This window comes from Amphiura filiformis, chromosome 9 (genome assembly GCF_039555335.1).
Source record: "Amphiura filiformis chromosome 9, Afil_fr2py, whole genome shotgun sequence".
NCBI classification, from domain to species: Eukaryota; Metazoa; Echinodermata; class Ophiuroidea; order Amphilepidida; family Amphiuridae; genus Amphiura; species Amphiura filiformis.
In genome coordinates, this window is record NC_092636.1 from 31,651,894 (window position 1) to 31,679,387 (window position 27,494).

The 27,494-nt window shown below is 36.5% G+C and overlaps 2 protein-coding genes across 4 annotated transcripts; both read right to left on the reverse strand.

Annotated features, from left to right (window-relative positions):
• Positions 1 to 5,635: 5,635 nt before the first annotated feature.
• Positions 5,636 to 26,320, reverse strand: LOC140160869 (RING finger protein 207-like). Of its 3 annotated transcripts, XM_072184192.1 has the most exons (13): positions 26,235 to 26,320; positions 22,975 to 23,228; positions 21,130 to 21,241; positions 19,085 to 19,229; positions 17,497 to 17,578; positions 16,001 to 16,249; positions 15,172 to 15,313; positions 13,621 to 13,796; positions 11,989 to 12,163; positions 10,811 to 10,996; positions 9,470 to 9,639; positions 8,997 to 9,077; positions 5,636 to 8,527 (listed from the first exon to the last, which is right to left on the reverse strand). In XM_072184192.1, the coding sequence occupies exons 2-13, from the start codon at positions 23,166 to 23,168 to the stop codon at positions 7,756 to 7,758; spliced, it is 2,484 nt and encodes an 827-aa protein (XP_072040293.1). In that variant the 5' UTR covers positions 23,169 to 23,228; positions 26,235 to 26,320; the 3' UTR covers positions 5,636 to 7,755. The 3 variants fall into 3 exon arrangements, with proteins under 3 accessions (XP_072040293.1, XP_072040292.1, XP_072040291.1); XM_072184191.1 differs by lacking the exons at positions 22,975 to 23,228; positions 26,235 to 26,320 and adding an exon at positions 22,697 to 22,772 and having other exon boundaries at positions 8,997 to 9,074; XM_072184190.1 differs by lacking the exons at positions 22,975 to 23,228; positions 26,235 to 26,320 and adding an exon at positions 22,697 to 22,772.
• LOC140160048 (uncharacterized) lies at positions 23,183 to 24,958 on the reverse strand. Its single transcript, XM_072183318.1, has 2 exons — positions 24,327 to 24,958; positions 23,183 to 23,228 (listed from the first exon to the last, which is right to left on the reverse strand). The coding sequence occupies exons 1-2, from the start codon at positions 24,956 to 24,958 to the stop codon at positions 23,183 to 23,185; spliced, it is 678 nt and encodes a 225-aa protein (XP_072039419.1).
• Positions 26,321 to 27,494: the final 1,174 nt, after the last annotated feature.

The window sequence follows — 27,494 nt, forward strand, 5'->3', positions numbered from 1 at the left end:
CGTTGTTTTATTGGCTCTGAATTTGACTGTTTAATACAAGAATGTTGTAAGTGCATTGTTTTAGTTTACACTTACTGCCTTCTTGCCTTCAACATAGAATTGACTTTGGAAGCTTTAATCCTAGAGCAAAAAATTGTAATTATCACTGATGATATTTTATATGGAAAAACACCAATGGTGCTGTGGCTCTTTGCTTTTTGGGGCCAGTGAAAGTAATTGTTCTTGGAGTCAAACGTGCAACAGGTGACATCATTTGATTAAGTGACAGGTCACATGTTGGTTGGTACATGTAGCTATCTCATTTCCAAAGTATACATCAATCAATTTCAAAGAGCAAATTTTACTATTTAAAGCGAAATGGATCAAGACAGGTGGAAATAGATGGATTGGCTCAAATGGGTCGAAATGTATCAAAATATGTCAAGAATAAGTATGAATGATCAGGATATGTCAAATTTGGATATACAAAAAAGAGTCAAAAAGTCACAAAAAAGATAAAAACCTGACATGTTTTTCCTGCAATAGCTAATCACTGCCCATAACATTCATTGTGATGGGCGTCGGGCAACAGGCCACAGTTGCGATCATTTCCACATTCAAATGATATGGGTATTCAAATATGAAAAACAAAATTTGTTGCTTAACCCTTACATTATACAACATACACACAACAAATATAGCATTTTGGTGTCAGTTTATCCCTAACCTCGGCCTTAATGTAACAAAAAAAAACGTTATGTGGGCCCGACCGACCCATAATTTGCATTTTGGATTTTTTTAAATTTTGCTAAAATCATGTAAAATCAGCAGTTTTGGGGACATTTATTAGTTTTGGCTGAACATTTTAAGAAACTATGTTTGCAAAAAAATCTTCAAATTTATTTTCAGAATTTTCCCCTTTGTTACAACATCTTGTTTATTTCAGCAAAATTAAATACTGAAACACACTATTCCATTTTAAGTCCATACTCCCCCTGCGGAAGATTTTGGAAATATCTTCTGCAGTGGGAGTATGAATTTCAAATGGAATAAGCGTATTAACCAACTCTATTTTAAAACTCGCCCTCCCTCTGTGGAAGATTCAGATTGAATCTTTTTCAGAGGATATACATTGTGTATGAATTCAAATGGAGCTGCCTAATCTGTTCATTCCATTTGGAAGATATTTACAAAATCTTCCAAAATGTGCACACTGCACATGATAGGAAAACTATCTGAACCATTTTCATTGGAAATAAATGATTTCTTTATTTAAGTCACATCCCGAATCCATAGGCTCTTTGCTCACAAATGCATGTAATGTTGTAAAATTCTATTTTAATGATAGCACCTTCATTATTACCTTAATAAATACAAATATAAAATCACAGCAACAAACAACATCAAAACTAAATTAATTTCCATCAAAGATTCTTGATGTCTATCTACAGAAGTGAACTAAATTAAGTCCTGGCTTTTAATGACTAATATGATTTTAGAGGATGGAATATTGGACTGAGTATTTAACCTCATTTTGACAACATTCTTGAAATTTTTGAGAATTATGTGATTTTCTCAGTTTTTGTGTGTGAATTAGGAATCGGATACCAACATGTGCACAGTATTTTTTGTGGAGATATCGGACACATCAAATTATATTCTGAATACAAGGATTGTCCTTCTGATATCAAAATAATTTTGATTTTTTTTTTTTTAAATTCGTGATGTAATACAAATTTTATGGCAAGTTATTAACAATTGATTTTTTTATATTTTACATTCCTCAAAGTAAACTTTATAAATCTAATGATATGAACTTGAAGTGTATGCAGCTGGGCGGAAAAACTCTCAATCATTTGAAAATTTGACTTTTTGTATTGAAGATACACATTTTGTCCCCAAAAGACCTAAAATTGTGCAAACGTTGCTATCCAAGCCCTTAAAGTTGATGAAAAACTAACAGAGGTACTACCCCGTTGGACTAAGCCACATTAGTCCAGGACATAAGCTTTTATGATTATTGTCTGTCCAATTAACTTAGACACCCAGTTTTTATTACTTATTTGAAAAAATATCCACTTACAAAGAAAGTCATGAAAGAAAAGTGTTAACATTCGCTTGAGACCTAACGGGATTTTTGTGATTCCAAAGCATTGAGTGAGAGTTTACCAGAAATTCTATTGAAATTGGAAGGTTTTTCTTTTTTTTTTCAAAATAATCCGGTAGAAGTTGGGTACCATTATTTTGGAAGGTCTCATTATACAGATTTGTAGGTATGGTGATTTTGGATAGTGAATGGATGAATAGTAAATCAATTATACTCCTCACCAAAAACATTTTATAAAAATGAAAAATATAATTCAGTTCATAAAATGCAGACAGTGTTTCTGATTGGCATATTTATTCTTAGTGTATTAACTCAGTGAGCCATTCCCAGCTGTCCCTCAACCAATTACAACAATTCGGCGCGGTATTTGAATCTTCTTCTGTGAATGCTTTTGGCTTGGTCCAATTCTAAGAAAATACAAATTGTATGCCCTATGAATGTTCTGATGTTATTGGTGAGGAGTATAATTCACAATACACTCGGACGCATAGTAACTTGCCCTATCATTTGTTATAATGCACCAACTGTGACATCTTTTGAGTTATAGAGGTTGTGCATGAAATTATTGATTGGCTCCAAACAAAGGATTTGAACCGGTGTCCTTCACGAAATCATGGCACAGTGCAGTCCATTCAATCAAATATTGTCATCAACCTATTTGATCGTAGTGTATTTGTTATGCGTGTGAGACGACCTCTCTTGGGTAGATTGCAAACATGCTTTTGTTGAATGCATTTGAATAGACCGCCATTATTATGAATCAGTAAAAGGATTAAAGAAAAAAGGGTGGAATCAATGATCAATATGCATGATTACAATGTTCAAACACCCCTTACTGTAAATAGATTATCCCATCAAAAGTTTCAAGTCATTAGGAATATTCGGCTGGACCCAGATATCTTGCTGTAAATCGGTCAAAATTGAATAAAAGTAGACAAGGAAGAACATTTTTTCATCGCTTTACTAATAATTTCTGTTAGGTCTAACCGTGTTTAGCAACTTTTCTTTCATGACTTTTTGCCAAAGTGAAAACTTTTCGAAATATATCCTAAAACCGGGTGTCTAAGTTATTTGGACAGACAATAGTCTCCTCTTGTGCAACTATATGTTAATTGTCTTTGGATACAAAGATATGTGACCTTCTACCACAAAATGAGCGCAAAGTCGCAAGTTGGTAATTTCAAGACGTCTTGGCTGTGGCATTGGTGTTCTTTGTTTCACATGCACCTGTTTAAACCAACAGTATGTCTGTATGTCCTTTGTAAATGATGACACAATGGGCCATTCACTAAGGACATGCTACTTTCTTGTAGGGTGCACAGCAAACAAACTCAGCAGCCAGGATGTCTTGAAACTACCAACTTGCAACTTTATGCTCATTTTGTGGTAGCAGGTCACACATGGATCGTCTTAAGTAACTGCTAATTAATACATAATCGATAATAAATTACTGAAACGTAATTGTCAATTAATAGGTAATAATTATTTTTAAGCAGAGCTGTTAGAAAAGTTTTTGTCTGTTGGCAAGATCATTACAAAAAATGAAAATTTGTGGTTGTTCTAATGTTTACATATTTCATAAAAATTAGCGAATACAGGACTTACTTTTTGGTACTTTCTATGTCACATCTGGTACCATCAGACTGTCAATTGCCTTGCATAGCTGGTCATATGATACACACAGTAAGAAGTGGGTTTCTGTATTATAATTATTATTCAACAATTCAACTAGACATGATCAGGATGACTAAATAAGTTAAACATTGATATTTCTAATAGAGATTCTAAGTAAGCCATATATTGCACTTAGCTTATTACATCTTGTACCTGGCTCTTGAAGAAAAAAAAAACTTTAAATCTTTTTCAACCTTACATGTAATTTTCAATCCTGGTCAAGAGGTTTAAAATAAAAAAATTAGCATTAACATGTTTTGTTGAATCTCCCCTCTGGGAGGGGATTGGAAAAAGATACATCCCTAAAGCCAGTATAAATCTTGGGGGGAGGGGGGCTCAAATTTGGTTTGGATAGGTATATGTACCAATAATGAGAATTTGAAAGTGGACATCAATCTACTAATTTTTCAATAAATTTGGACCCATTGATATACCAGAAGTCAAAGTTTCAGTCAAATTTTATTAACACAATTGTCTCAGTTTTTACAACTTTCCATTTTGAAGATATTTCACAAATTTTGGCTACACTTAGGTCAAATTGTGCCATTTGCCTACAAATTATGAAAAAAACAACCCATTCATATACCCAATTGGCGATTGGGGTCCCCAGTTGGGGTCCCGATTGGGGTACAAATGTTAGACCAGACCTTCTCAACTAGTTTATTTGAAGTGCCAACTACCAAACACATAGCAGGTGGGGTCCAGGGGCCCGCCTTATGGCCCCTGGAGGGGTCCAATATGAAAACCCCAGCCACAGGGGTTCAAAAGGCAACGCCCCCGGAAGCTCTGAGATCTTACGGCTAAGATGTGGTATTTCACCCCTTTTTTGTTAAAATTTATATTAAAAAAATTTACCGTGCGCCACTTCGACTAACTCCAAGCGCCACAAGTGGCGTGCACGCCGCCAGTTGAGAAAGCCTGTGTTAGATCTTAAACATCACCTAACTCACGATATGCAGTTTTCGAATTGATAGGGGGAAAAGTGACTTTAATATGATATTAAATGTACAGCTAATTACATCCCATTCATAATGGGACATTCCATTTAAAACCCATACTACTTCTGTGGAAGATTTGGGAAATATCTTCCACAGAGGAAGCTCATTACAAAGTTTGAATTTCAAATGTAATGAACTTCATTTCAATTTCATACACCCTCTGAGAAATATTTAACCTGACAGAGGGAGCGTGGGTTTCAAATGGAGCAGCCTAAAGTGTTCATTCCATCTGAAATTCATACTCCCCCCTGTGGGGAATAGCCCAATGCAATTTTGTGAAATTCAGTTGAACTATCTATCAACCACGACATTCAATGCAAATCAAGTTCATACAAACAATGTGTAACACACATTATTCTTAGTCAGTGGGAGTGGTCTAGTTCGTAGACACATTTTTGATTGGACAATCGCAAGATTTCGGTGCCGCTTATCAGGCCGTGACGACCCCACGTCATCATGCGTCTCAATAATGCCTAACACGGTTGAAGAGGTGCGCGTATGTATCGCGATGTATGCGAAAACTAGTGTGGAATACGCGACGCGCTAGCAGTGCGCGCAACAGAATACGTGAAGTTGTAAACAAGTTTCGCTCATTTTATAATGAGGGGAGTTTTTTATGACGGTAACTTAATATTAGATTTAAAAAATTGTTTACAGTTATTAAAATAATATTTAACTGATAAGAATGAGAATAAGCGATAGAATTTTTATTTTGCCTATCCTCTACCTATGATGAGCGACAGGCAGGTCCAATATTTTTATCGTAGTGGATACCCGCTGCCGGCATCCACTACTCAAAATATTGACCTGCCTGTCGCCTATCACACGGTAGAGGATAGGCAAAATAAAAATTCCTATCGCTTATTCTCTAAATAACTTACCCTCACTTTCCCCTTATACAATTTTGTTTAAATTAAAGTTGTATAAATTAAAATTGTTTATATCAATTGCCTTTAAAAAGGCATTACAAGTGATATGCTGAATCAGAAAATCTAAAAACAATCACTAAAAATCAGTGAATGAACAAGGATTTTAAAACAAATTTCTCACGACTTAAATGGTTGTGCATTTGTGTAGTAAGTATAGCCATGCTAACATGCAAGTTATATATGACTTGGTGATCTGAAAAGCTTAAATTTAGTCAATGTTGTCCAGAATGACGCAAATGAATAGAGCTTCATAGTTTTTTCAGCACTGCCATTTTTCCCTTTATCATCTTTTGAAAAATGTAATAAGAATTCTTTAGGCTTATCCTTCACTTCAAAGTGACAGATAGAAATTTCAATTATTTTTACTATTGCACAGGGACCACTGAGTGCCTTTACAGGTTATATAATCAGTGCTACTAATTTCAATTATTTTTTAATATTGCACAGGCATAGGAGTAAAATTGGTGTTTTTTTTAGGAATGGCTTAAAGGATAAGTCAATAAAATTGTCATTAGGTGTTTTTTATATAAAAATAAAAACTGACAAAAAGGAAGAAAACGGCAGTGGTGATAAATATTTGAGATTCACCCATCCACCCTTTATCCGACTTGGTCAATCATCGAACAGTTTTTCTATATCGGCCGATTGGATATACTGATCCAGATCAGTCCTATACCAAAATATACTTGGATTTATTTTAGGCAGGGGTGTGCAGCTCCCGGCTCTAAACCCATACCCATTTCTAAGGCTAATTTTATAAGGGCCCACGATAGCGTGATTCAGGGTTGAATTAATTACATTGAATTCCGGAAACTGAATTCAGGTTGATACCGAAAACGCCGTCAGAACGATGTGCTCAAATCTGACCCACTGCTAAGGGCTAGTGTCAAAAACAGGACCCATGTGTAAGGGTTTTTCAGTTGAAAAGCCTACCCATGGCTGACAACTTCTCATGAAAAACTGCCCCATTGGAGCAGCACGTCCCCGTATGCCTGACATACATGAGTACCTCCAACCCCCCGGCCTTACAGTTGCGTGTATCTACAAATGTCCGCATGGACAGATTCTTCGAACAATGACTAAAATGTGACCTTTACCCTAATTCAGTCATATTCAGTCTTATCACTTGGAGGGTGTGTGGTGGGGGTGGGGGTTTGTAAGCACACATGAAATTCAAAAATCTGATTCTCAATGACATTTTAGATTTTCTAACTTAGCCTATCACTGATAGATAGTGCCTTCAATCAGGGACAAATTCTAACCACATCTGTTTCGAAGCAAAAAATAATTATCCTACCATTAACATAGTTATCAAGTTCTAAGGAACGGTTGGAAACTGTTTATCCACAAAAAAAGCCTATGCAGTTAAACATACATGTAGTACATTAACATATTACAGTGGTTTACAATTAAAGATAAGAGTGGAAAGTGGGTTCATGGATTTATCATGCTAACAGTGGGAGAGAGTGCCAATCATGGGCAAACTGGCATGCATCTTTCCATCAAAACTAACTTTACCAACTATTCATATGCATCTTTAAAAATCACTTATCCTTGCATTTCTTGACATATATAAATTTAGATATTTCAAAAAATCTTATAAATTCATCTGATTTCATTATACAAATCTTAAAAGTCTGAGCTGATGATTGTTTGCTGTAGAACCTAAGAAATGTAATTTCATATTTATAAACACATGATAAATGTTGTTTAAAACAAAAATGTTTCACTTCCTTGCCACTTTTCATATGGAATTAAAATATCAGTTTTGATCAACTTGAACATTCTTTTTCTTCAAATTTCTTCAAACTTAAATAAAAAAAAGGCCGTCAGCATGACGTCATATGCCGCCATCTTGTGGGTACACGCTGCAATGGTCGTTAGATCTCCATGCGTGAACAGCAAAATCACTGTGTCGATGCGTGATAACAGCTGCGTGGCAAGCTGCGCTTTGCGCGTAGTGTCCGACGCATGAACACACGTATCATTTGTACCCACAAGATGGCGAAAGGCTGACGGCCTCTATAAATAAAAGTGAAAAGAAAATCTGTTAGACCACTAAATGGTTTCAACCTTTTTCATCCCCCACCCCTGATTTACTCTCATCAACAGTGACTGTAACCTTAATACGCTGAGGTGTTACTTTCTTATCTGGCTTACTTTTCAATCTTATTGTTTCCACCGTATCGCAATCAAAGCCATTTGTAATTTTGCCATGTTCAGGTGATAAATCTTTGCATGTTTCTGTTGATTTTCTGCGTATATCACACAACCCTGTTTCACTAGCTTCTCGCAATTGTTGCAAACTGGGTATAACTTCCTTAATGTTCCTATTAGCACCTGTTAATTTGAGCTCTACTTCATCTAATTGCACCTCATCTGTCCATTGCACTTGACCGTTACTTCCTTCAGTAATAAACTTCTCTTTGGTAAGATCTCTGGCTGCAGAATTCTGATCCTGTGTACATTTAGTATTTGACAGGATTTCACATGCATCTACTGGTGTCAAACTTGCATCTATTGGTGTCAAATTTGCACCTGTTGACATCAAACTTGCACCTGTTGGTGACAAACAAGCACCTGTTGGTGTGAAACTTGCACCTGTCGGTGTCAAACTTGCACCGGTAGGCTTTGTTCTATGCTTAGTATCTACCTCTTCAGGTGTTATCTCATTGTCACTAGTGATATCTGTGTGCTTTCTTTCCATCACAGGACTCTTGTGATGACTTCGTAGCATCTCTTTGGTTCTTATCAAGTCATCTTCAAGTTTACTGGGTTTGCAATGGGCCTGTTGTAAAGCTGCTTCTCTTTCTTCTTCATTGATGCGAATGACGTCCACTCTGAAACGATCAAACAATTATCAACTTGCTCAGGTCAAATTGAAATTTTTTTAACAAAAAACATTTACATGAGGACACATTTGTTTGATGAGAAACTATTTGCAATGTTTTTATTATCCAATGTCCCATTCACTGAACTTTGACTACACTACACCAATTATTACAAAATGATATAGACCAACTGCTGTCATACTGCAGACACTTTGACTTCCAAAATGCATTGATTATTAATGCTTTGCATGCTAGCCATATGTTTCAACATACAAAGTTCAAGTTTTGAGATATTTTCTCAAAATATCTTCAGAACCACTGAACCAAAACTAGGCTTGTTTGTACTCATTTTAATGCATTTTTCATGCCAATTTCAAATATGGTCATGAATATTTACAATTCTGACATTTTTGAAAATTTAAAAAATTAAAACTTTTCGTCTGCAGTCGACACCTGTGTTGGCTAGCTTAAGTGTTACCTGAGAGGTGCATCAGGAAGTATTGTACTGATCTGTTCCATTACTGCATGTAAACCATCTTCAGGCTCTGAATCTCTCCTGCTGAAAGGAAACAAATCCACAAGTATTTGTGACCATAAAGTCTCCAAAAGTACCCAAAACAGTTTTGGGGGGTCTGAAAATGCACCCTTAAACAAGTATTAAAAGTGCAATTTCCAACTGCACTAATTTTACTTCCAGATGCAAGTAAATCAGTCATTTTCTTAACCCTAAAACATTTCATAACAACTGGGAGAAAACACATATTCAAAATTTGATAACTTATATCTCACTTCCTTGCTTTGACCTATATTCCATGCTACATTTGTCTCAAAGGCATGCCATTTTTCCTTTAAATTCTTTGTTTTAGATACCCTATTCATGATACGTACATACAGAGCCTGATCATAAAAAACACCCTTTTTACATGAAACTTACATGAAAATTCTCTTTACCTTGGATCAATACGCTGAGTGACAGCTGTTATTGATGATATGAATGGTGCAATCTGTCTAGCTATAGTTTCAAGATGACTATTCTCCTGTTTCAGTCTTCCCATTTCATTCAACTGAGTTTGGTATACACCTTGCTCTCTTGAAACACGCTCCAAAGTTTCTTGCCATAACTATAAATAAATGATACAGATATGGTTGACACAACAGAGTGAGAATTATTAAACATTCAAACAGTAAGCAATCAATTATCATGCAAATTGATCTATGCATAGAGCACACTTCAACTAGGACCATATTCTATTATATATGGTCCCTGCTTCAACATGCAATTGTTGTCCCGGTTTACCAGGCTCTAAACAAATTAAGTGAGATGATCCTGGTTGCTATACAGACTACTGCCCTGTTGGGCAACCCGAGAAAAACCCGAACCGAGAGCGGATTGGCTTTATGGGTCGGGTGGTTCATGGAATACATCAATGGGTTGGGCCAGCTTGGGGTAAGTTCTCACCAAGTTGAAATGGAACAGGGTTCCTCTTTTGGTCCGGACTGGAATCAGCAAAGAAATTAAGCAATATATATTAGTATAATATTAAATAAACAATACAAAAGTACAAACATTTCCATCCGTGATGTGAGAACCAAGTGAGAAAACTACGATTGTTGAGTAATTACACACACAGTACATTGATGACGCACTGTATAATGTTCGGTCGTCATTCTTTTGTTTTTAATTAACATTATTGATGGGATCGGATCTGGAAAGGCTAGAATGGCTCAGGCTGGCAAAAGTTTGAATTGGCTGGTCCAGTGTGTGAAAAAATAAATAGGTCAGAATCGGGAGGGTTTGTTTTAAAGTTTCTGGCCAGAACTATAAATGATACAGATATGGTTGACAATAATCAATCAATTCTAACGCAAATTGCTCTATGCATATAGTACATATCAACATGCAATTGTTATCCCGGTTTACCAGGCTTTAAACCAACTTAAAAGTGAGGTCCAGGGAATACATCAATGGGTTGGGGTGATTTCTCACCAAGTTGAAATGGAACGGGTTCCTCTTCCGGTCCGGACTATAATGGCATTCAAAGTGAGGACATTTTTACGAACAACACATTCAAAGTGAGGTCACCTCACTTTGTCTGTAAACATGCATACAAAGTGAGATAATAGCTTATACCCCCATACCCCCTATAGGAAGAGTGTTATCCAATGCACATACTCACAAAGAGAGGACTCGGATTTTGACCTCACTTAGTCAAAATGTCCTCACTTTGAATGTGGCAAACGATATCTTGTCCTCACTTAAATGGCTTGGTGAACGCACCCCCACATACATACCCTTTGGAAGACAATCTTCATATGTTCTAATGTAGCCATCTGTGTGTTAATCTGTATATCAACTTGATTACATTCATCTACGATATCGGTCACAGCCTCCTTCTTGCTTAAACATTTGCGTCGTGTGATGTCTCTGTGAAGTTCCTGTACCTGTTCCTTCATCTTCTGAATGCGGTGATGAATTAACTGCAGAAAAATAAACGTTGGCTATTAAAATTGAAAAGTTGTATATTCACCGTGCCCCACCTTTAGGCCACAGGGTTGGAAGCTGCAGAATTGCATGTTAAACGGTCAATATAGCCAGTGGGGTTTTCACTTTACCTAGTTATTTTGAAGGGATGTAGCAAGCGGGTGAACAGGATGGACAAAGTCCAGTGGCCCCAAGGGTTCAGGGGCCCCAAGCAATAGCGAAAATGTAATACGGGGGATAAAGGAAATGTTAAGAAGCTCCCACACTACTTCTTGTCCATGGGCCTAAGGTTTTGCTATGCCCAATCCTGACAGTTATTACTAATATTATTTCAGCATTTTGAGTAAAGAATAACAAAACTTATAGCTTGAGTGATTATATTACTTAGCAGTCAGTTACAAAGCAGCATCTACTAGTTTCTTTGCAACATGAACATGACAGAATCCCTAGTTGCCTAGTTGATCATTTTGATCATCCAGTAACTTTTCTCTTAATCCCTGTGACTGGTAGCTAGCATTAAAGGATCATGCAACTGTTCATAGGCCAGCCTATACCCATCTTCCCAGTATTGGAATCAAGTCAAATTCCTCCCCATGATATGTATTTATTTATTTATTTGAACTTTCTTTATCCAGGATAGCTCCTTCAATGTCAATACACTGACAATGCTGGCGTGTTGCCACACCTCCAACACAGATAGTTTATTGACCTTCCTAGTATAAGCTTGTACCCAATGATACACCTGGGTGGAGAGAGGCAACAGATATAAAGTACCTTGCTTAAGTGCATGATGACATCATTGTGGTTTGAACCACTGACCTACTAGTGGCCTTACCATACCAGCATGATATGACCATGCGTTGGGCTATTCCAGTTGAGATCCATACGGGATTATCTGAATGGGAGACTCCATTTGAAATATACGTGGGAGATTAAGGTCATGTCTTCCATAGGTGATATATGGATTTCAAATGCAATAGCCCATTACCTTATAATTGGCTTCAAATGCTTTACAATGCTCCACAAATGGTCCACTGCCCATAATCTTACTCTGCCTATTCCCGGCTGCTTTCACCATACGTCGATGTGTTTGTATATATGTTGCTTGCTGTGAAAACTGATGGGCCACATGATGAGATACATATGGACTAGAATCTTTAGACCTGATAAGAGAATCAAATATAAACAGGTTATGAAGGTTTAATGCTCTGTGTGCTTGACTGCTTGCCATAGGCTTTAACATAAAAAGTTTTTGAGATATTTTCTCAAAATATTAAGAGCTATCCCAAGAATCTCTTAACCAATACTAGGCTTGTTTGTACTCAATTCAATGTATTTTTCATGTTGATTCCAAATATGTTCATGAAAATTTCATATTCTGAAATTTTTGTATTTAAAAAAAAAAATGTTGTCGACACCCGCGTGGAGAGAGTTAAGTAATATGTTATCAAACATATTCAGAGTGCTGGATGTTTATGTACCCAACCCCCAACTTTGGAAGTGAAAACATGAAATTTGAATAAGTCCTCCAAACAGGTGTACTTTGGGACAAGCTCTGGTTATGTCACACTCAAAAAGTCAACCATGAACTGAGAGAATCCAAATGTTGGTATTAAAACAAGTCAGGGATCATTGTCATATCAATAAGTCAACCTTTCTGTACCAAAAGGTCCACTTTTTCCAAAAACAGTATTTAAATCAATCTAACCTGGCCACTTCTGCATATAATATGAGTTATATGTCATCTTAAACTTTACAGAAATACATCCACTGCAAATTGCTCTAGCTGTGAACCAAACATTTGAATTAAAGCCTTTATGACATAAAGTAAAGTCAGCTTTGACCAGTTCTAATCAGATTGGATCAGAGAGGTTAATGTAAATGTAACTTTTACTGAAGAGGACATTGCATCAATTCCATAGGTAGGTATGCCCACATTGCTTATTACAGAGGGCCTCATTCAACTCCTACTTGTGACCACAGAAATGGCTTAACTGTGTAATCCCCATAGGAAAATACAAAAATGTGAAATTTAGACGCCAGAAACCTTACGTAGAAAGATAAAAAGTGTCAACTGGTATACTTTGATACAGAAGTTATCATACAGTGATAGTAATTTTTTTTCAAATAAAATCGCTTTTCTGTAAAATGGATCGCCATACTGAAAAATGTTGCATGTACTTGCTTGTTTGTACAGTAATTCATTGTAAGGTACCGTCAATGATGGTCACAGAACTTGGAAAATTACATTTGCCCATAACTTCGCTAATTTTTGTCCTACAGACATGGTTGACCCCTCATTTTTTAAGTTAAATAATCACCTTTCTAAATAAATCAATTTCAATGTGAAATATCATACTTGAAAATTTGATGATCATACCTACCATAGGGGAGTATGAATTTCATATGGAATGAACACTTTAGGCTGCTCTATTTAAAACTCCCTCTGTTGAAAATTCATGTTAAATCTTGCTCAGAGGGTGTATGAAATTCAAATGGAGCTGCCTAATGTGCTCATTCCATTTGAAGTTCATACTCCCCCTGTGGAAGATAATTTCCAAATCTTCCACAGGGGAGTGTATATTCTAAATGGGATAGCCCAATACACGGCACATCTTACCTTTTACTGCAAGGGTGAGAGTTATGAACACTTTGACAAGATGAGTCTCCACATCCCAACAATGGCTGTAAACATTTGGCAAACTGTTCTTCAAAATTGCTGCAAATCTTACTGCTTTGTTGAGGTGATAACTGATGAGGATGATCTACTATGGCACTTAATCTTTCCATTAAGGACTAGAAAGAGATATAACATGGAGAGATATAACAAGGTTAGGTAAGGTGTTTTGATTTGTGAGAAGTGTCTCAGCTAAACTTACTGCTTTGTTGAGGACAATTCAAGATATAGACTGTATTGTCTGTAATAAACGTTCCCTCTCTAATAAACGCCCCCACCATTTTTTTCCAGGAAAACGGACAAAAATGCAAACATTTCCATGCCATATCGTGTGAGTCATATCAGTCATGTCAGTGACGATCGCTAAATTGCAAGTACAAAACCTTATTATGACTATTTATTTATTAGATTTATCTATTAGATCTTATTTTGCCTGGGGAAACCCAATCAAAATCTATTAGATCTTATTTTGCCTGGGGAAACCCAATCAGTGTGAATACTGTTTTTCATGGGTGCCCAGGGGTCAAACAAAAAACATCAAAATGGTTCAAACTTTCATCCATTTCATTGCCTAATTATGGTCGACTTTCACCAGATTCTTGATGATGCACTTACCTGTGTAATTTTGCTGTATTTACCACGAAAATTTCATTTTCTGTGGGTGCCGCCATGGTAGTATTATTAGTATAGTCATAAACCCTCCTACAGGAGCACCATCGGGAAATTGAACCTGATTGTAAAGTTTGTTCACTAAAATTCACTTCAAATAAACGCCCCCCCCCCCCACCCGGAATAATGCAACGCCCCTGGGGCGTTTATTACAGACAATACGGTAACATGGAAAGGAAAAAAGATATAACATGGATAGGTAAGGTTAGAGCCCAAAGTTCTCTGTTTTACAGAAAATTGGGAAATGACTTAAAATGGACAGAAACCCTTCCTGACAAAAGTGACAGATAACAATTTTTGGTAAATAACAAAATTAAAATTGGATGGAAATCACACATTATGGCTTGAACTTGAATGGTATTTACAATACATTTATACATAATTATGTTTGCTTCATGGAGGATTCATTCACAAGCTAGCTAGAGTTACCTTGAATTCGCAAATAATTTATCCTGATGATTCTCATTTGCTTTTTACTTAATTACTCCTATTTTATAGCTTAAAGGATGAGACATTAGCTAACTATATGGGAGAAATTAATTGATCTTGCAATCATATTCAATGTGAGACAAATTTGAACATTTAAAATCATTTTTAAAACGTATTTAGGGCCCATGTCTAAATACAAGTGTGCAGCTTTCGCCAGCTTGGCTAGGGAATCCTTCATTCCCTAGCCAAGCTGAAGATCACTAACTATTATTCCCATTCAATGGGAGCGTTAGCATTGTGGCTGCAGTAAGCTGCAGCTTGGCTGGGGATGGTTGCGTATTGGTAAATAGGTTGGGCCCTTAACTGAAAAGTGTTGAGTAACTCTTATGTACTTACAGCACTGAGATCTAGAAATTCAAACATGTTGGAACTGTTGGAGAATAAGGCACAGATAGCAAGAGTAGTATGTAGTGTTGGTAATAAGGCAGCCAGGGTTGGAAGCTGCTCTTTAAATGCCTTCTCCTTTTCCTGATATTGCCTGCAAAAATAGAGAATCAGTTATTTTTAACAACCATTTGTAATCAGTTATTATTAATAACCATATGTAATTGTAACTCTATACGGTTTCTCGAAGCATGGCTAGTGGTGATCAGGCTTCCTAAGCCTTCAGGCTTGGGCCTAATTAGTGCTAATAATACTCATGCTTACAAATTCATATCATGCATCATCTAGGAAGATAAATCAATAAAATGGATCCACATTGGCAGGGCTAGCCTACTGGCTTAGGAAGCCTGACCATTAGCCAAACCTACAGGACTCTGGTCATTTTGGAAAAGCATTAGTCTGAAGAATCAGTAGTCAAAAGGAGGGTTAAATGAACATTAATTGTTGATGACCCATTCTGAGAGGGTGGGTTCCCCCCTCAAGAGTCAGAAAATTCTGCAAAAATATGTCAAAAACACTCATTCATCCTGGTTTATGATGACATTTTTTCACTTCACCTGGAATTGTTGCTGGGCTGAAAGGTATTTGAGCCCCTGCACCAAAATTATTGAGGGGTTGAGCTCCCAAAAGCATTCCGATAACACCCTTAATGCAAACAATTTTATGTTTCTGTATAACATGTACATTTCTTAGCTATTTCAGTATTACAATAAAGCAGTTCAGTGTGTATCACAAAAGTACATATCAGAAATTAAAGTTTACTATATGCACTTGTACATACCTTTCAACTTCTCTTAACAGATCTGCTTTGGTCTCTCTAATTTTCTCTTCTATCAAACTGTAGAGGGCGCCAATTGCTTTGCGCTCTTCTTCTGCATTTGTCTTGACCTCTTGTGTCAAAGCCTGAAATAGTATTATTGCATTATGGACGGATGACTGCAGCTCCTGGATGGTATTTGATCTCTCTTGTAGTTTTTGGCATCCCTGAGTATAAGCTGTTTCTAAATCAACGCAATCTGCTCTATCTTCCCTGCAAAATGAAACAAAACTTACTTAATTTTATCTACCTACTTATTTTATAAACCGTATGTATTTATTTATCATTTTTTGGCTCCTAAATTAAGCTACTTCTTACTAAAGCGTTCACACCATTTAGAAACTGTGTAAGTGTTGGCTTACTACATTGTACTTGCAGTTCTGCCAACAAGGGAGGGGTTGAAGGGGTGTATTACATTCGTGCCCTGGTTTTAGGCCTGAAACCAGGATATTAGGGGCCCATAAAAAGTTTTTAAAAAATCCTAATGGGCCATAAGCAAAGAAAAAGACCTTAAGGGATCCGAAAAAAAAGCAAAGTAAGTATAAAAGCAAAAACAATCATGGTTAAAACTAGTTAGTAATGAAAAGGGAAAAATGCCTGATTTTATTTCAAAGTTAACAATTTTAGTCAGCAAGAAGGCGGCTATGTGGTTAATTACACCTGTAGCATGTAATGGCTCTCAGGGGCTCTCCAAATGGTGTTTTTGTGTCAAAATATATATTTGAAAAAATATTTGGCACTTTTTGCTTTCCTCGAGAGATACAAGAATTACAGACCAGCAAGAGCAATCACATAATAATTCCAGTGTGATTTGAATAGCAATTATTAGAAAAAAAATAGATGTGAAAATGGTTTAAATGTCCTGGGTAGCCTTTGAAATTCTTTCTGCCTGATGGCATGGTATTTTTAATAATTTCATTGCTACTGCCCCTGCCCCCCCCAATTTAAGTTTGATGCATGTATGTGACGGTATTTCACTTCAATCAATAAACTGGAAACAAAATGCTAGTATATGATGACTGGTTAATAGAATAACAGCCAAAATTGGGACATTCATTATTCGCTGTAGAAGTAGCGATGAAACAGGATTAATTACTATAACGATTTTGAATATATCGCCCTGCACTAGACGTACATATCGTACGCTGTAACTCTGTATCGCATCAAAGAATAGGTAAAGGCCTGGATCATAATTATACGGAAATTTCATATCAAAGTATGTTTCACTGACACCTGTACAATTATGGTCTTCGAGAAGACCAGTATTGTATTCAATCTATGATTGCACACATACACAGACATGACAGGTGATGAGTGCAGCCTACTTACAGTGCAGAGCAATACATACAAAATTGCTTTCACCTACATGTATTACTATGGTTATTAATCCTGTTACATCACTACTTCTACTGCGAATACAAACACATCAATATGAAAAATGAAGCAAAGCAAAATCTTACTTATCAATGTCCCTGAAACATTTGATGCATAGAAGCTTGCTTTTGTCAACAGAAAACATGATGTAGTCTTCATTATGCTCGGCTATGTAAATGAAATGAAAAAGATCCAAAGAAAAATAATAAAACAAGCTACTCAGAAAATGATATTTGAAAGGAAAGCAACTTGACACACAAAAATAAAAGGATATTTGCATTTATTATAAAATAAAAACATAAACCTCCCTGGGCTGAAGCAATTACCATAGGCTTAGGAACTGGGGGGCTGGGGGGGGGCTCAGCCGCCTCATTAATTTTGGTGTGGGGGCTGGAATACCTTTCAGCCTTTCAATAATCCTAGGTGAAGTTGTGACAAAATAGAGGGGAAATGGGTGTTTGTGACCTATATTTTGCCCAATTTTCATCCCCAGGGTGGTCCACCAAATTTTTTTTTCAAGTTTCAGCCCTCCCCCCATGTTAAAAATCTTCCTAAGCCAATGATTACTGTATGTTATTTACAAGATATTATTATGCAATCACCTAATTTGCATATCTGGGGGAACTGCTGAGGGGGTACTGCAGTATAAATAGCAATGGGACGGGTCACATTTTCAGCCATTTGGTATATTAATTACCCCTTTTTCTAGTTGGTATATAGATGGGTAATTTTTTCAAAATTGTCTAATTTTTTTATGGAAAATAGCCCAAATGTACCTCACTGTCCCAAACTTTTCTTAATTTGCTCAAAAAATTTGGGAAAAGCTGTAAAAATCGTGGCAATCTGACTGAATCTGTGTTAAATTTGGACTTTCGGTATAGCAACGGGTCTAAATTTCTTGGAAAATTGGTATATTGATAGGTCCACTTTCCCTAGTCCCTACCCAAACTGAACTTCAGCCCCCCCCCCAGATAAAGTAATCATTAAGGTTTATGGTTTCACACATACCACGCACATACAATGTACATGTATAGAGTACAATGAAGCATGGATTTTGAGCAAATTTATATTGAACTTATACAATTTTCATGTTTTTGAACATCAAATATATATAATACATACATAAATGTAGTAAATGATAGTATATACACTACAATGTTATGTGCAAAAGATAAGGTACCAGTTATGCTCAACCCTGTATCATAAACAACAGAGACAAATATGTCAAAAATAAAACAAGCAGCCAATACCTATAATCTGATTTAAGACCTTGTTTGTTTTCTTGTTTGAGAATGCTTTTGTATGTGTACAAATCAATCAATAGGGCATGCAATGGAGCAAACTGCAACTTTTGAATTTGTATCTTCCTTGGGGTATTGGATCCTTGTGTCTTTATTTCTTGAATGATTTCAACTAATGATATCTTAAATCTGAGCTAAAACATGCAGCTATAGGCTGCTGGTCCCAATTATAACATATCTGTCTTGAACATAACTGGTATGGTACCTTAATTCTTTTGTGCACAGTGTATACATGTATGCACATTGCACAGCTCTACAAAAAACTACAAACTGACTCTGAAAGTCACTAAATCAGATCCGCATGACTTATGACTTAAATGAAACTTATAATGAAAGTTATAATGTGTTATAAAGACAATGTGATTCAACTTACCACATTTTTTATGTTGTTCATTGTGCCTTTTGTTGAGTGTGACTATAGTATGCGAGGCAAACATCCTTGCTCTATGAGTCTCCTCTTTACACGCCGAACATAATGGCTGGTTACAGGTATTGCAGAAAAACATTGTGCTACTTGTCTACATAAATGACAATAGATATTGCATGGATATGATATCTAGTATACCAAAAATGATGAAATAATATTAATAAATAATATTAACAAAATAAAGACATACCTCAAATTTTCGGCTGAATTTGTTAAATATAAACTTATAAACAACATGTCGCTTTATAATAAGGTTAGCAATGACTGGTGCACAATTTCTTTGGATATCAAAGGCAGGATTAATTTTTCATCAACCATGTATCTATCTTTTGATTTCATGGCTTTTGTAAGTATATACCAGGGGGCAAGGAATAGCACCTTGGGAGGCAACCATCACTCAGAAGACCCGTTACTCAGAAGGCCCACTATTCAGAAAACCTGTCACCCAGCAGGTCCGCTATTCAGAATTCTGAATAGCGGGCTTGTTTTCATTTAAAATGACCCGCTAACCAGAAGACCTGCTAATAAGAAAACCCGTTAATCAGAAGGCCTGCTCCCGGGGGCCTGCTACTCAGAAAAAAAGCTGATTAATGGGCCCTTTTTAGAATCACACCCTCTATTCTGACAACCCGCCAATCAGAAAACCCAGTTCTTAGCAGGGGTCGCACTAACCTGCGTTTCTGCGCGTACAGCGCATATTTTGAAGTTTGAGCGCATCTATTCATTTTTGCATACCAGTTCGGGGGTTTTCATGCGCGCAGAAAAATGAAAACAAGCGAATGAAAAATAAAAGCTTCGATCTCCAATATTTACAACCTGTCCAGAAATTATGTAACATAAAATGCAATAACATAAATGTTGAAGTGAAGTTGCCGTAGCATTGAAACATAATTTAAAAATAAAAATAAAATACACACCGCCAGCGTAATTTAACACAGATTGTGATATTGTCTAGAATCACTGATGAGTTTTATTGCAGTACTGAATGACGACACGTACGTGAGTTGGTAATTTCTAATTCTAGGGATCGGTAAGAAATGCTTCAAGGGTGGTGTGTAGAGATATGCCAGCGGTGAAATACGAGGCCGTAGAAGAAAAAAGTGACAAAAATTTGCCCTTGAATTATGTTTTAGAGTCAAAATACTCCAGTAATTCAATAAATATCATGATATTTGGCCTAAACTTGAACTCATTTGCAATGAAATGTCATTTTTTTATCGAGTAAATCATGGCTTTTTCACTCGTCCATGTGACTTGCAATGCTGTTGAATTCTGTACTTTGCCGAAGTTGAACTGCATTTTATGGAATTTGGCGAACTTTTATGGCATAAAGCAACACTTTAATAGCAAGTACACTGTGTGGGAACTTTCTTTAAAAGCCAGATAGTTGGTTAATAGCGAGAATCGCGTCGTGAAAGGGAGATCGCGTTTTTGCCAGGCCTTTACACATCATAACCAAAATCACAAAATCTGATACTGATATATTGAAACGGGCATTCAATACTTGATTAGAGAACCCTTCATTTTAGGATTCGAGCGCATATTTTTAACACTTTCAGAGGGTTCAGGGGTTCTGAGAACCCCTGGTTTTAAAACCTAGTGCTACCCCTGGTTCTTAGGGCTAGGGTTCAGGTTAGGGTTAGGGATAGGGCTAACTTAGTTCTTTCAAATGATTAAAACAGCCCACTAGTCAAAATTCTGAATAGTGGGCATTCTGATTAGCGGGTCTTCTGGGTAACGGATACAGCCCGCTAGCCAGAAAACCCGCTAGTTTTTCTGAGTAGTGGGAGTTTTACATAAAATACAACAACAAAATCCACTATTAAGAAAGGTCGTTATTCAGAATTCCCGCTACTCAGAAAATTCTGACTAGCGGGCCTTCTGAATAATGAGTTTAATTTTCTGAATGACTTTATGACTTTTCTGCTGACTACCGGGTCTTCTGAGTGACGGGCTGAACCCTAGCACCTTCACTAATAAGCTTTATATACCTTGTCACAATTAGCACAAAATGCAACATCATCTTCAGATGATTTCACAAGAAATGATAGCAATGTATCTTCAGGAGGTATGTCAGCACCAGGTTCAAGAACACTGAAACACCTGAAACAAATAAAAAAAAGGACATTATTCTACATTGGATGAATGAACTTGGCATTTACTGAAAATTACTTTCCATCTAATAAGTTTCATGTCCTGATACTAGTATTCCAATCCTGTTTGATACAATGTATGTGAGCCAAAATGTACACTTTAATGCCCAATAGAATCCTGTGTTTAATTTAATGAGCTAACCCACCTTAAAATACAAAATCTAAGCAAAACATACTTCAGCCCTCACTATATGGAATTTTCACTGACACTAAAATCTTAATTATGATAAAAGAAATTCTACAAAACCTGTTTTGAGTTAAGAAAACAAAAACCTGTTTTCAGTTTACCAGGTACCGTAACAATTGAATACCTGAGTGGAAGAAGGGCCCAACTCCAATTTTTTACAAAAATGAGTTAGACCCAACATATTATTGCCAACAGATTGCTCTTCCTTGTGTGTGAAAGATGAGCCAAAATCAACTCTCCAAATAGTCTTTCAAGTACACTTAATCATGGTTTTCATGGAAGAAAGACCCAACTCCATGGAGTTGGGCCCTTTTTTCACAAATATTGGGTTAAAGAGGAATTTTGTTCATCCATGAAATCTGCTTTTCACTACAATAAACTTTCTTGACATGCTTCTACTTGTGCAATTAATGGATAATTGCCAAATTTCTGTAGCTATTTATAACACATCTGCTTACGGAACTGGCACTTGCAGTATATTAGTGGAAGAAAGGGCCCAACTCCAGTTCAGATTAAGACCTGTACCGTTGCCATGGAAACATCATATTTAATTTTGAATGTATGAAATATTGTATATTCATGTATTAAAGGTCCCCTGAAGAGGAAAACATTCTGCCTATAAAACTTTTCAAAATATTTAGTTTTTTCCTAATATCTCAAAAACAGTTTTGATGGAGTTGGGCCCTTCTTCCACTCAGGTATTCAATTCCAAATGGTTCTTGTCATTTGTCTTTGGGCGAAGAAAACCCCCCTCTTTTTATGGGGCTGACAGAATTTTCAAGTGGGGTCAGTCGGTCTGGGTTTTCACAAAATCTGGGTTGGTCAACCTGTAAAACAGGATTTTTTTTTTGGTGTCTTATATAGTTTATATCCTTTCACAGCATTGAACATAAGATTACTCTTTACACATGAAATTCAAATCAAAATACAACTACTTTGCTATGAACATTCATAAAAACTTACGGTGGCATAGATTTCTTTTTGGGGTTGGAAAAAATTCTTGAAGTATAGTGAATCCAGCACCTTTTGACGACAGAATAAGTTGATGGTACAAGTGCGCGCGAAAATTTTTGCCATATTGAAACTTAACTGATGAAATATGGTGCAAAAGTGGAATATATTTGCGCAAAGCACACAAAAAATTGGCATTTTGGGAGGCTAAAATGGCCAATATGAGGTTAAATTGGTCAGAAACCCACTACGCCTATGAAAACTTACCCACAGAAAGGACATGACATAGATCCATCTTGGCTTCTGCCTCTCAGACAGCGCATACAGAATGTATGGTAGCATTGTAATAATGCAGGTATATTTTGTTGTTGTTGTTATTTTGAAACTTTTTTTGTGTGTTAGGACAGGGGGTTCTTAATACAGGCCATCCGGCCTTCCGAGAACCTCCTCATTCAATGTATGTGTTTAATTGTTGTGCTGTTATATTTTATATTTGAATGATATAATGATGAATGAATGAATGAATGAATGAATAATGAACTTACCCACAGAAAGGACATGACATAGATCCATCTTGGCTTCTGCCTCTCAGACAGCGCATACAGAATGTATGGTAGCATTGTAATACCCTTGGTTCCTCAAAAGTCTCATTACACAGGTGGCATATTAGAGGATCCAATTTGGCCCCATCTGTATCTTCCATCAAACTCTCCAGAGGTTGAAAGATTTCACCAGACATCTTTGGTGTCAAATCTATTTTGTTACCGGGTCTGCATCACTGTGAACTTGAGAACAGGAACTGTAATTATAGGGAGTGATATTCAAAGTCTGGGTCAAAGTCATGAAATATAATCATATTAAAAATGAGCATTCTGCAAAACTCCCAAATTTTGTGCACCTTCGCCATCCATAAATTAGAGATGCCAGTGGTTGATGACAAAGTTTCCTGAAACGATTCAACTTTTGATAGGCAAATCCAGAGATTAAAACTTATGTTTCTTAGCTTTCGATAGCAGGGTATGCCATCTTGACTCACTGATTAAGCACACATCACATCGTAGGAACGAGACTACCAGTTCCCACGGGAGATGCAGTGAGCCTGGAGCAAAATTTTCTGAAATCAGGAAATTTCCTGAAGTCTGACATCTCTGATAAATAGCACTTCCCATGTTGGGACATGGGAAGTGTATTTTTCATACGGTACGGTACTACATTGTAAGTTAGGGAAGTTATTTCAACACAGCAACTTCCTTCAATTTGGCAGTGTTCTAAAATAGTCCTTGAACAAAATATTGTTTCATAAAATATTGTATATAATTGACTTTTTTGTTTGCAAAAATTTGGTGATGGATGGCGAGATCAAAAATTGGGAAATTGGACTTGCATGTATCTACAAAAAAAGTTCATTTCAATAAAAACCATTCAAAATATATGTACGCCAAGTCTGTTCTGATCTGTAAACCTGGGTACAAAATAGCCTTTTTATGGAAAGGAGAACGTTTTTGTTTATTAATAATACCTCAAGGTTCGTCTATTATATAGGTATCACAGGGAAACCTCAGTTAACACATTTGTTAGTCAGTCAAAATGGCCTAAACCGGCAATACAAATTTACATTGAAATTAAAAAGCTTTTTAAGAAGGAAACCTTCATAAATATGTTGTCTATACTTCACTTGACCCAAATATATGATTTTTTTTGGTGATGAGAGACTCGCACATGGAATTTCAGAGAGATTTTGATAGCAGTTCCATTAAAAAAGGTGCTATCGTCATGAGACTAAGATCTAGAAACACCCCCGTAATGCTGTTTTGGGGAATTTTGCTAGCAGAATCTTTTTGATGAAAGTCAATCTTTGACAAGATGTAACTTTCTGCTTCTGCTTCTGCTTGAATACTTTCCAACACTCCAAGTGGAGTCAAGCGGGAAGGAATCTAGTGTGTGCGCACTAGTGAAGACTGCTTTATAGATGCGTTTTAGGATGTGATCTTGTATGCTTTTCTTAAATGCTAATGGGTCTGGTTGCTGAGTAAGTGTTGCTGGTAGAGAATTCCACTCTTTGATAGTTCTTGGGTAGAAGGAGTATTTGAAAACGCCCTTGTTGACTTGTAATTCTTGATATGAATTTGCGTGGCTTCGTTTGGTAAGACGGTGGGTTGGTTGTAGTATGTTTTGTACTGGCAGGGCCAGATGACCCTCTCTGGCTTTCTGTAGTATGGAAAGTCTATCTATCTTCCTCCTGTCAGCAAGTGTCTCCATGTCTAAGTCTTTCATTAATTTGGTAACACTTGTGCGCTTGCTGTAGTCGCTCTTGATGAATCTTACTGCTCGACGCTGGATCGCTTCCAGTTGGTAAATTTGATCTTGGGTATAAGGATCCCATACAGCGGAGCAGTATTCGATGGTTGGTCTTATGAATGTCTTAAAAGCTGTGTGTTTGATGTCTTCAGTACAAGAACTGAGATTATGCTTTATGAAACCAAGTGCCCTATTACCTTTCGCTGATATCTGGTTTATGTGTTTTTCCATTTCAAATCCTTTGTAATTTCTACTCCTAAATATTGATGTGAGTCAGTTTCCTGTAATATTGAACCTCCTAAGTTGTATTTGTGTGTGAAAATGTGTTTACGAGCATGGGTAATTTTCAAAGTGAAACATTTTGCTGTGTTAAATCTCATCTGCCAAGTCCTCTCCCATACTGACAAGGTATCAAGGTCTTTCTGCAAGGCTTCTGCATCGAGGTCATTTACTATTTCCCTATAAATCACACAATCATCTGCGACTTAACGCACTTGGGATGACAAGTTTTCAGGGAGGTCATTTATGAAAATTAAAAATAAAAGGGGGCCTAAGACCGTCCCTTGGGGAACACCTGAGCGCACTGGGACCCATTCAGAGTGGTCGCCACCCACGACGACTCTTTGTTTTCTTTGGGACAGGAAATTTGAAATCCAACGATTTGCTACTTTGCTACGGAAAGTGCTATGACAAAAAGGTTTTCAGTGTTGGCTTTCTTTACTCAAGGGCTTTAATTTGATATATAAAATGATGCAGTTTGATGGCAAATTTGAATTCACCTGGGATACCTATATTATATAACTTCATGACGTGTTCGGTATATCAGTTGTGTTACGCGTCTTTATAGACGACAGTAATATATATTACAAGACTGATATTAAAGTAGGTATCCCAGGCAAACCTTAGTTAACACATTTGCTAGTCAGCGAAATTCGCCGAGACCGGGGCCCAAACACAATGCATATTTACATAGAAATTTGAATTTTTTTCGAGAATAGGTCGGTGAAGGAAACCTACATAAATATGTTTTTTATACTTCACTTGACCCAAATATATGATTTTTTATGGTGATAATCAAGTCGCACATTTCTCTGTCTCATGGTCTTGCAAAAGAGTACTATACTATAATATTTACAGTAATTTCTTGGCCAAACTGGAACATTCGCGTTGCGTCCATGTTATGTAGCGTACTAAGCGTGTACGCAATGTAAGGCGCGTGTATGCTTTCTTCTGTACCACGCTATATTCGCGTGTGTTTATCGCGGAGCCACTAGCGTTTATAGTGTTCCAGTTTGGCCAAGAAATTACTGTAAATATTATACCTACATGTACTACTCAGACATTTTAAATGTAACAAACCTGCCGAATTCTGCTTCCAATCTCATGAATCTCGGAATGCTAAGAATGTGGGCTTTCATTAGCATCGTAACCTTATAAAATAATAGTCTGATTTATGTAAGCTGATAGAAAATTAAATTTTGAATGTTACTTATTAAAATGGTCTCACCATGTTTAATTTACAAGAACCAAAGAGGAAAAAAACAGTTTCTTCTCAAATTCCGTCTGCTTTTTGTTGACGGATGCGGCCATAGACATCCTCTTTCGCTTAACTTCCTTCATAAGTCTAGTAAATATTTGATTTAGACAACTCTTATGAAAACAAAATATTATTTTAAAATTAAAAAACTAACTTAAATTTTTTTCTTGATTAATCAATGCAAATTTTTGGATCACAAATAAATATTTTGGAATTTATGTAAACTTTCTTGTGATTTTTTGTAGTGCTTGTATTCCAACTTTTTCAATCTCATGAATATTCAAATGGCATTTCACCCTCCCTCTGTACGTGAGTGTAAACGTGGGTGTGGGGTGTGTGTGTTATTCGTTGTGTCATTCCATTTCATATTTTATTATTGCATTTTTTATACTTGAAAAGAAATTGAATGTTTGGTTATGTATTTATTTGTAATGTTTGTTTGTCCGGTGAAAGACGACAATGTCCGGGGACAATGTTCCCGGATGTCCGACCGAGTGATTATTTTCATTCATTCATTCAACAATAATTCAAGCTAATTCATTCATTCAACAATTCATTCATTCATTCAACAATTCATTCATTCATTCATTCATTCATTCATTCATTCATTCAACAATTCATTCATTCATTCAACAATTCATTCATTCATTCAACAATTCATTCATTCATTCAACAATTCATTCATTCATTCAACAATTCATTCAGTCATTCCAGTGGCGTAGATTTCTTTTTGACATGGGGGTGGCGTTGGAATTTTTTTGAATGCAGCACCTTTTGTCGATAAAGGGGCTGTGCTGTACAATAATTATGGGGAGGGTGAAATTGGGGCCAAATTGGGATCCCAAAATTACCCTTTTTTTTTTTTTTTATGGCTACCCAATGACCGCCTCTTTTTCTACAATAGCCGCATCATCAAAATTTAACAAAATAATGCTGAAACTTTCAAATTCTCTTATTTCAACAAATTTTTATTGGAAATTTGGAAAATTTGGGACAAGAAAATATAATTTTGCTCCATTTTTCAAAATTTTCTACCCGATGACCCCTATTTGAGTATACTCAATGACCCCCTTTTTTCAAAATCTTATACCCAATGCAGTGGCGTGCCGTGGCTGCCCCTTCCCGGGGGCCACGAAGAAAAGCCAATTTTGCCGCCCCTTCCTCAACAGCCCGAAAAGGTTTGAAAAAAAGTGAAGAGCGAAAAAAAAAAAAAAAAAAAAAAAGGATTTA

What these genes read in the sequence shown, in the direction of transcription:
- LOC140160869 (XM_072184192.1), bottom strand. Translation starts at nt 23,168, where the DNA reads ATGTCTGGTGAAATCTTTCAACCTCTGGAGAGTTTGATGGAAGATACA. An exon ending in TGAACAACATAAAAAATGTG is followed by an intron (nt 17,579 to 19,084) that starts GTAAGTTGAATC and finishes TCATTTACATAG; the next exon opens with CCGAGCATAATGAAGACTAC. An exon ending in AATTTCTAGATCTCAGTGCT is followed by an intron (nt 13,797 to 15,171) that starts GTAAGTACATAA and finishes ATCTCTTTCTAG; the next exon opens with TCCTTAATGGAAAGATTAAG.
- LOC140160048 (XM_072183318.1), bottom strand. Translation starts at nt 24,958, where the DNA reads ATGGAAAAACACATAAACCAGATATCAGCGAAAGGTAATAGGGCACTT. An exon ending in TCCACTTGGAGTGTTGGAAA is followed by an intron (nt 23,229 to 24,326) that starts GTATTCAAGCAG and finishes CTATAATTACAG; the next exon opens with TTCCTGTTCTCAAGTTCACA.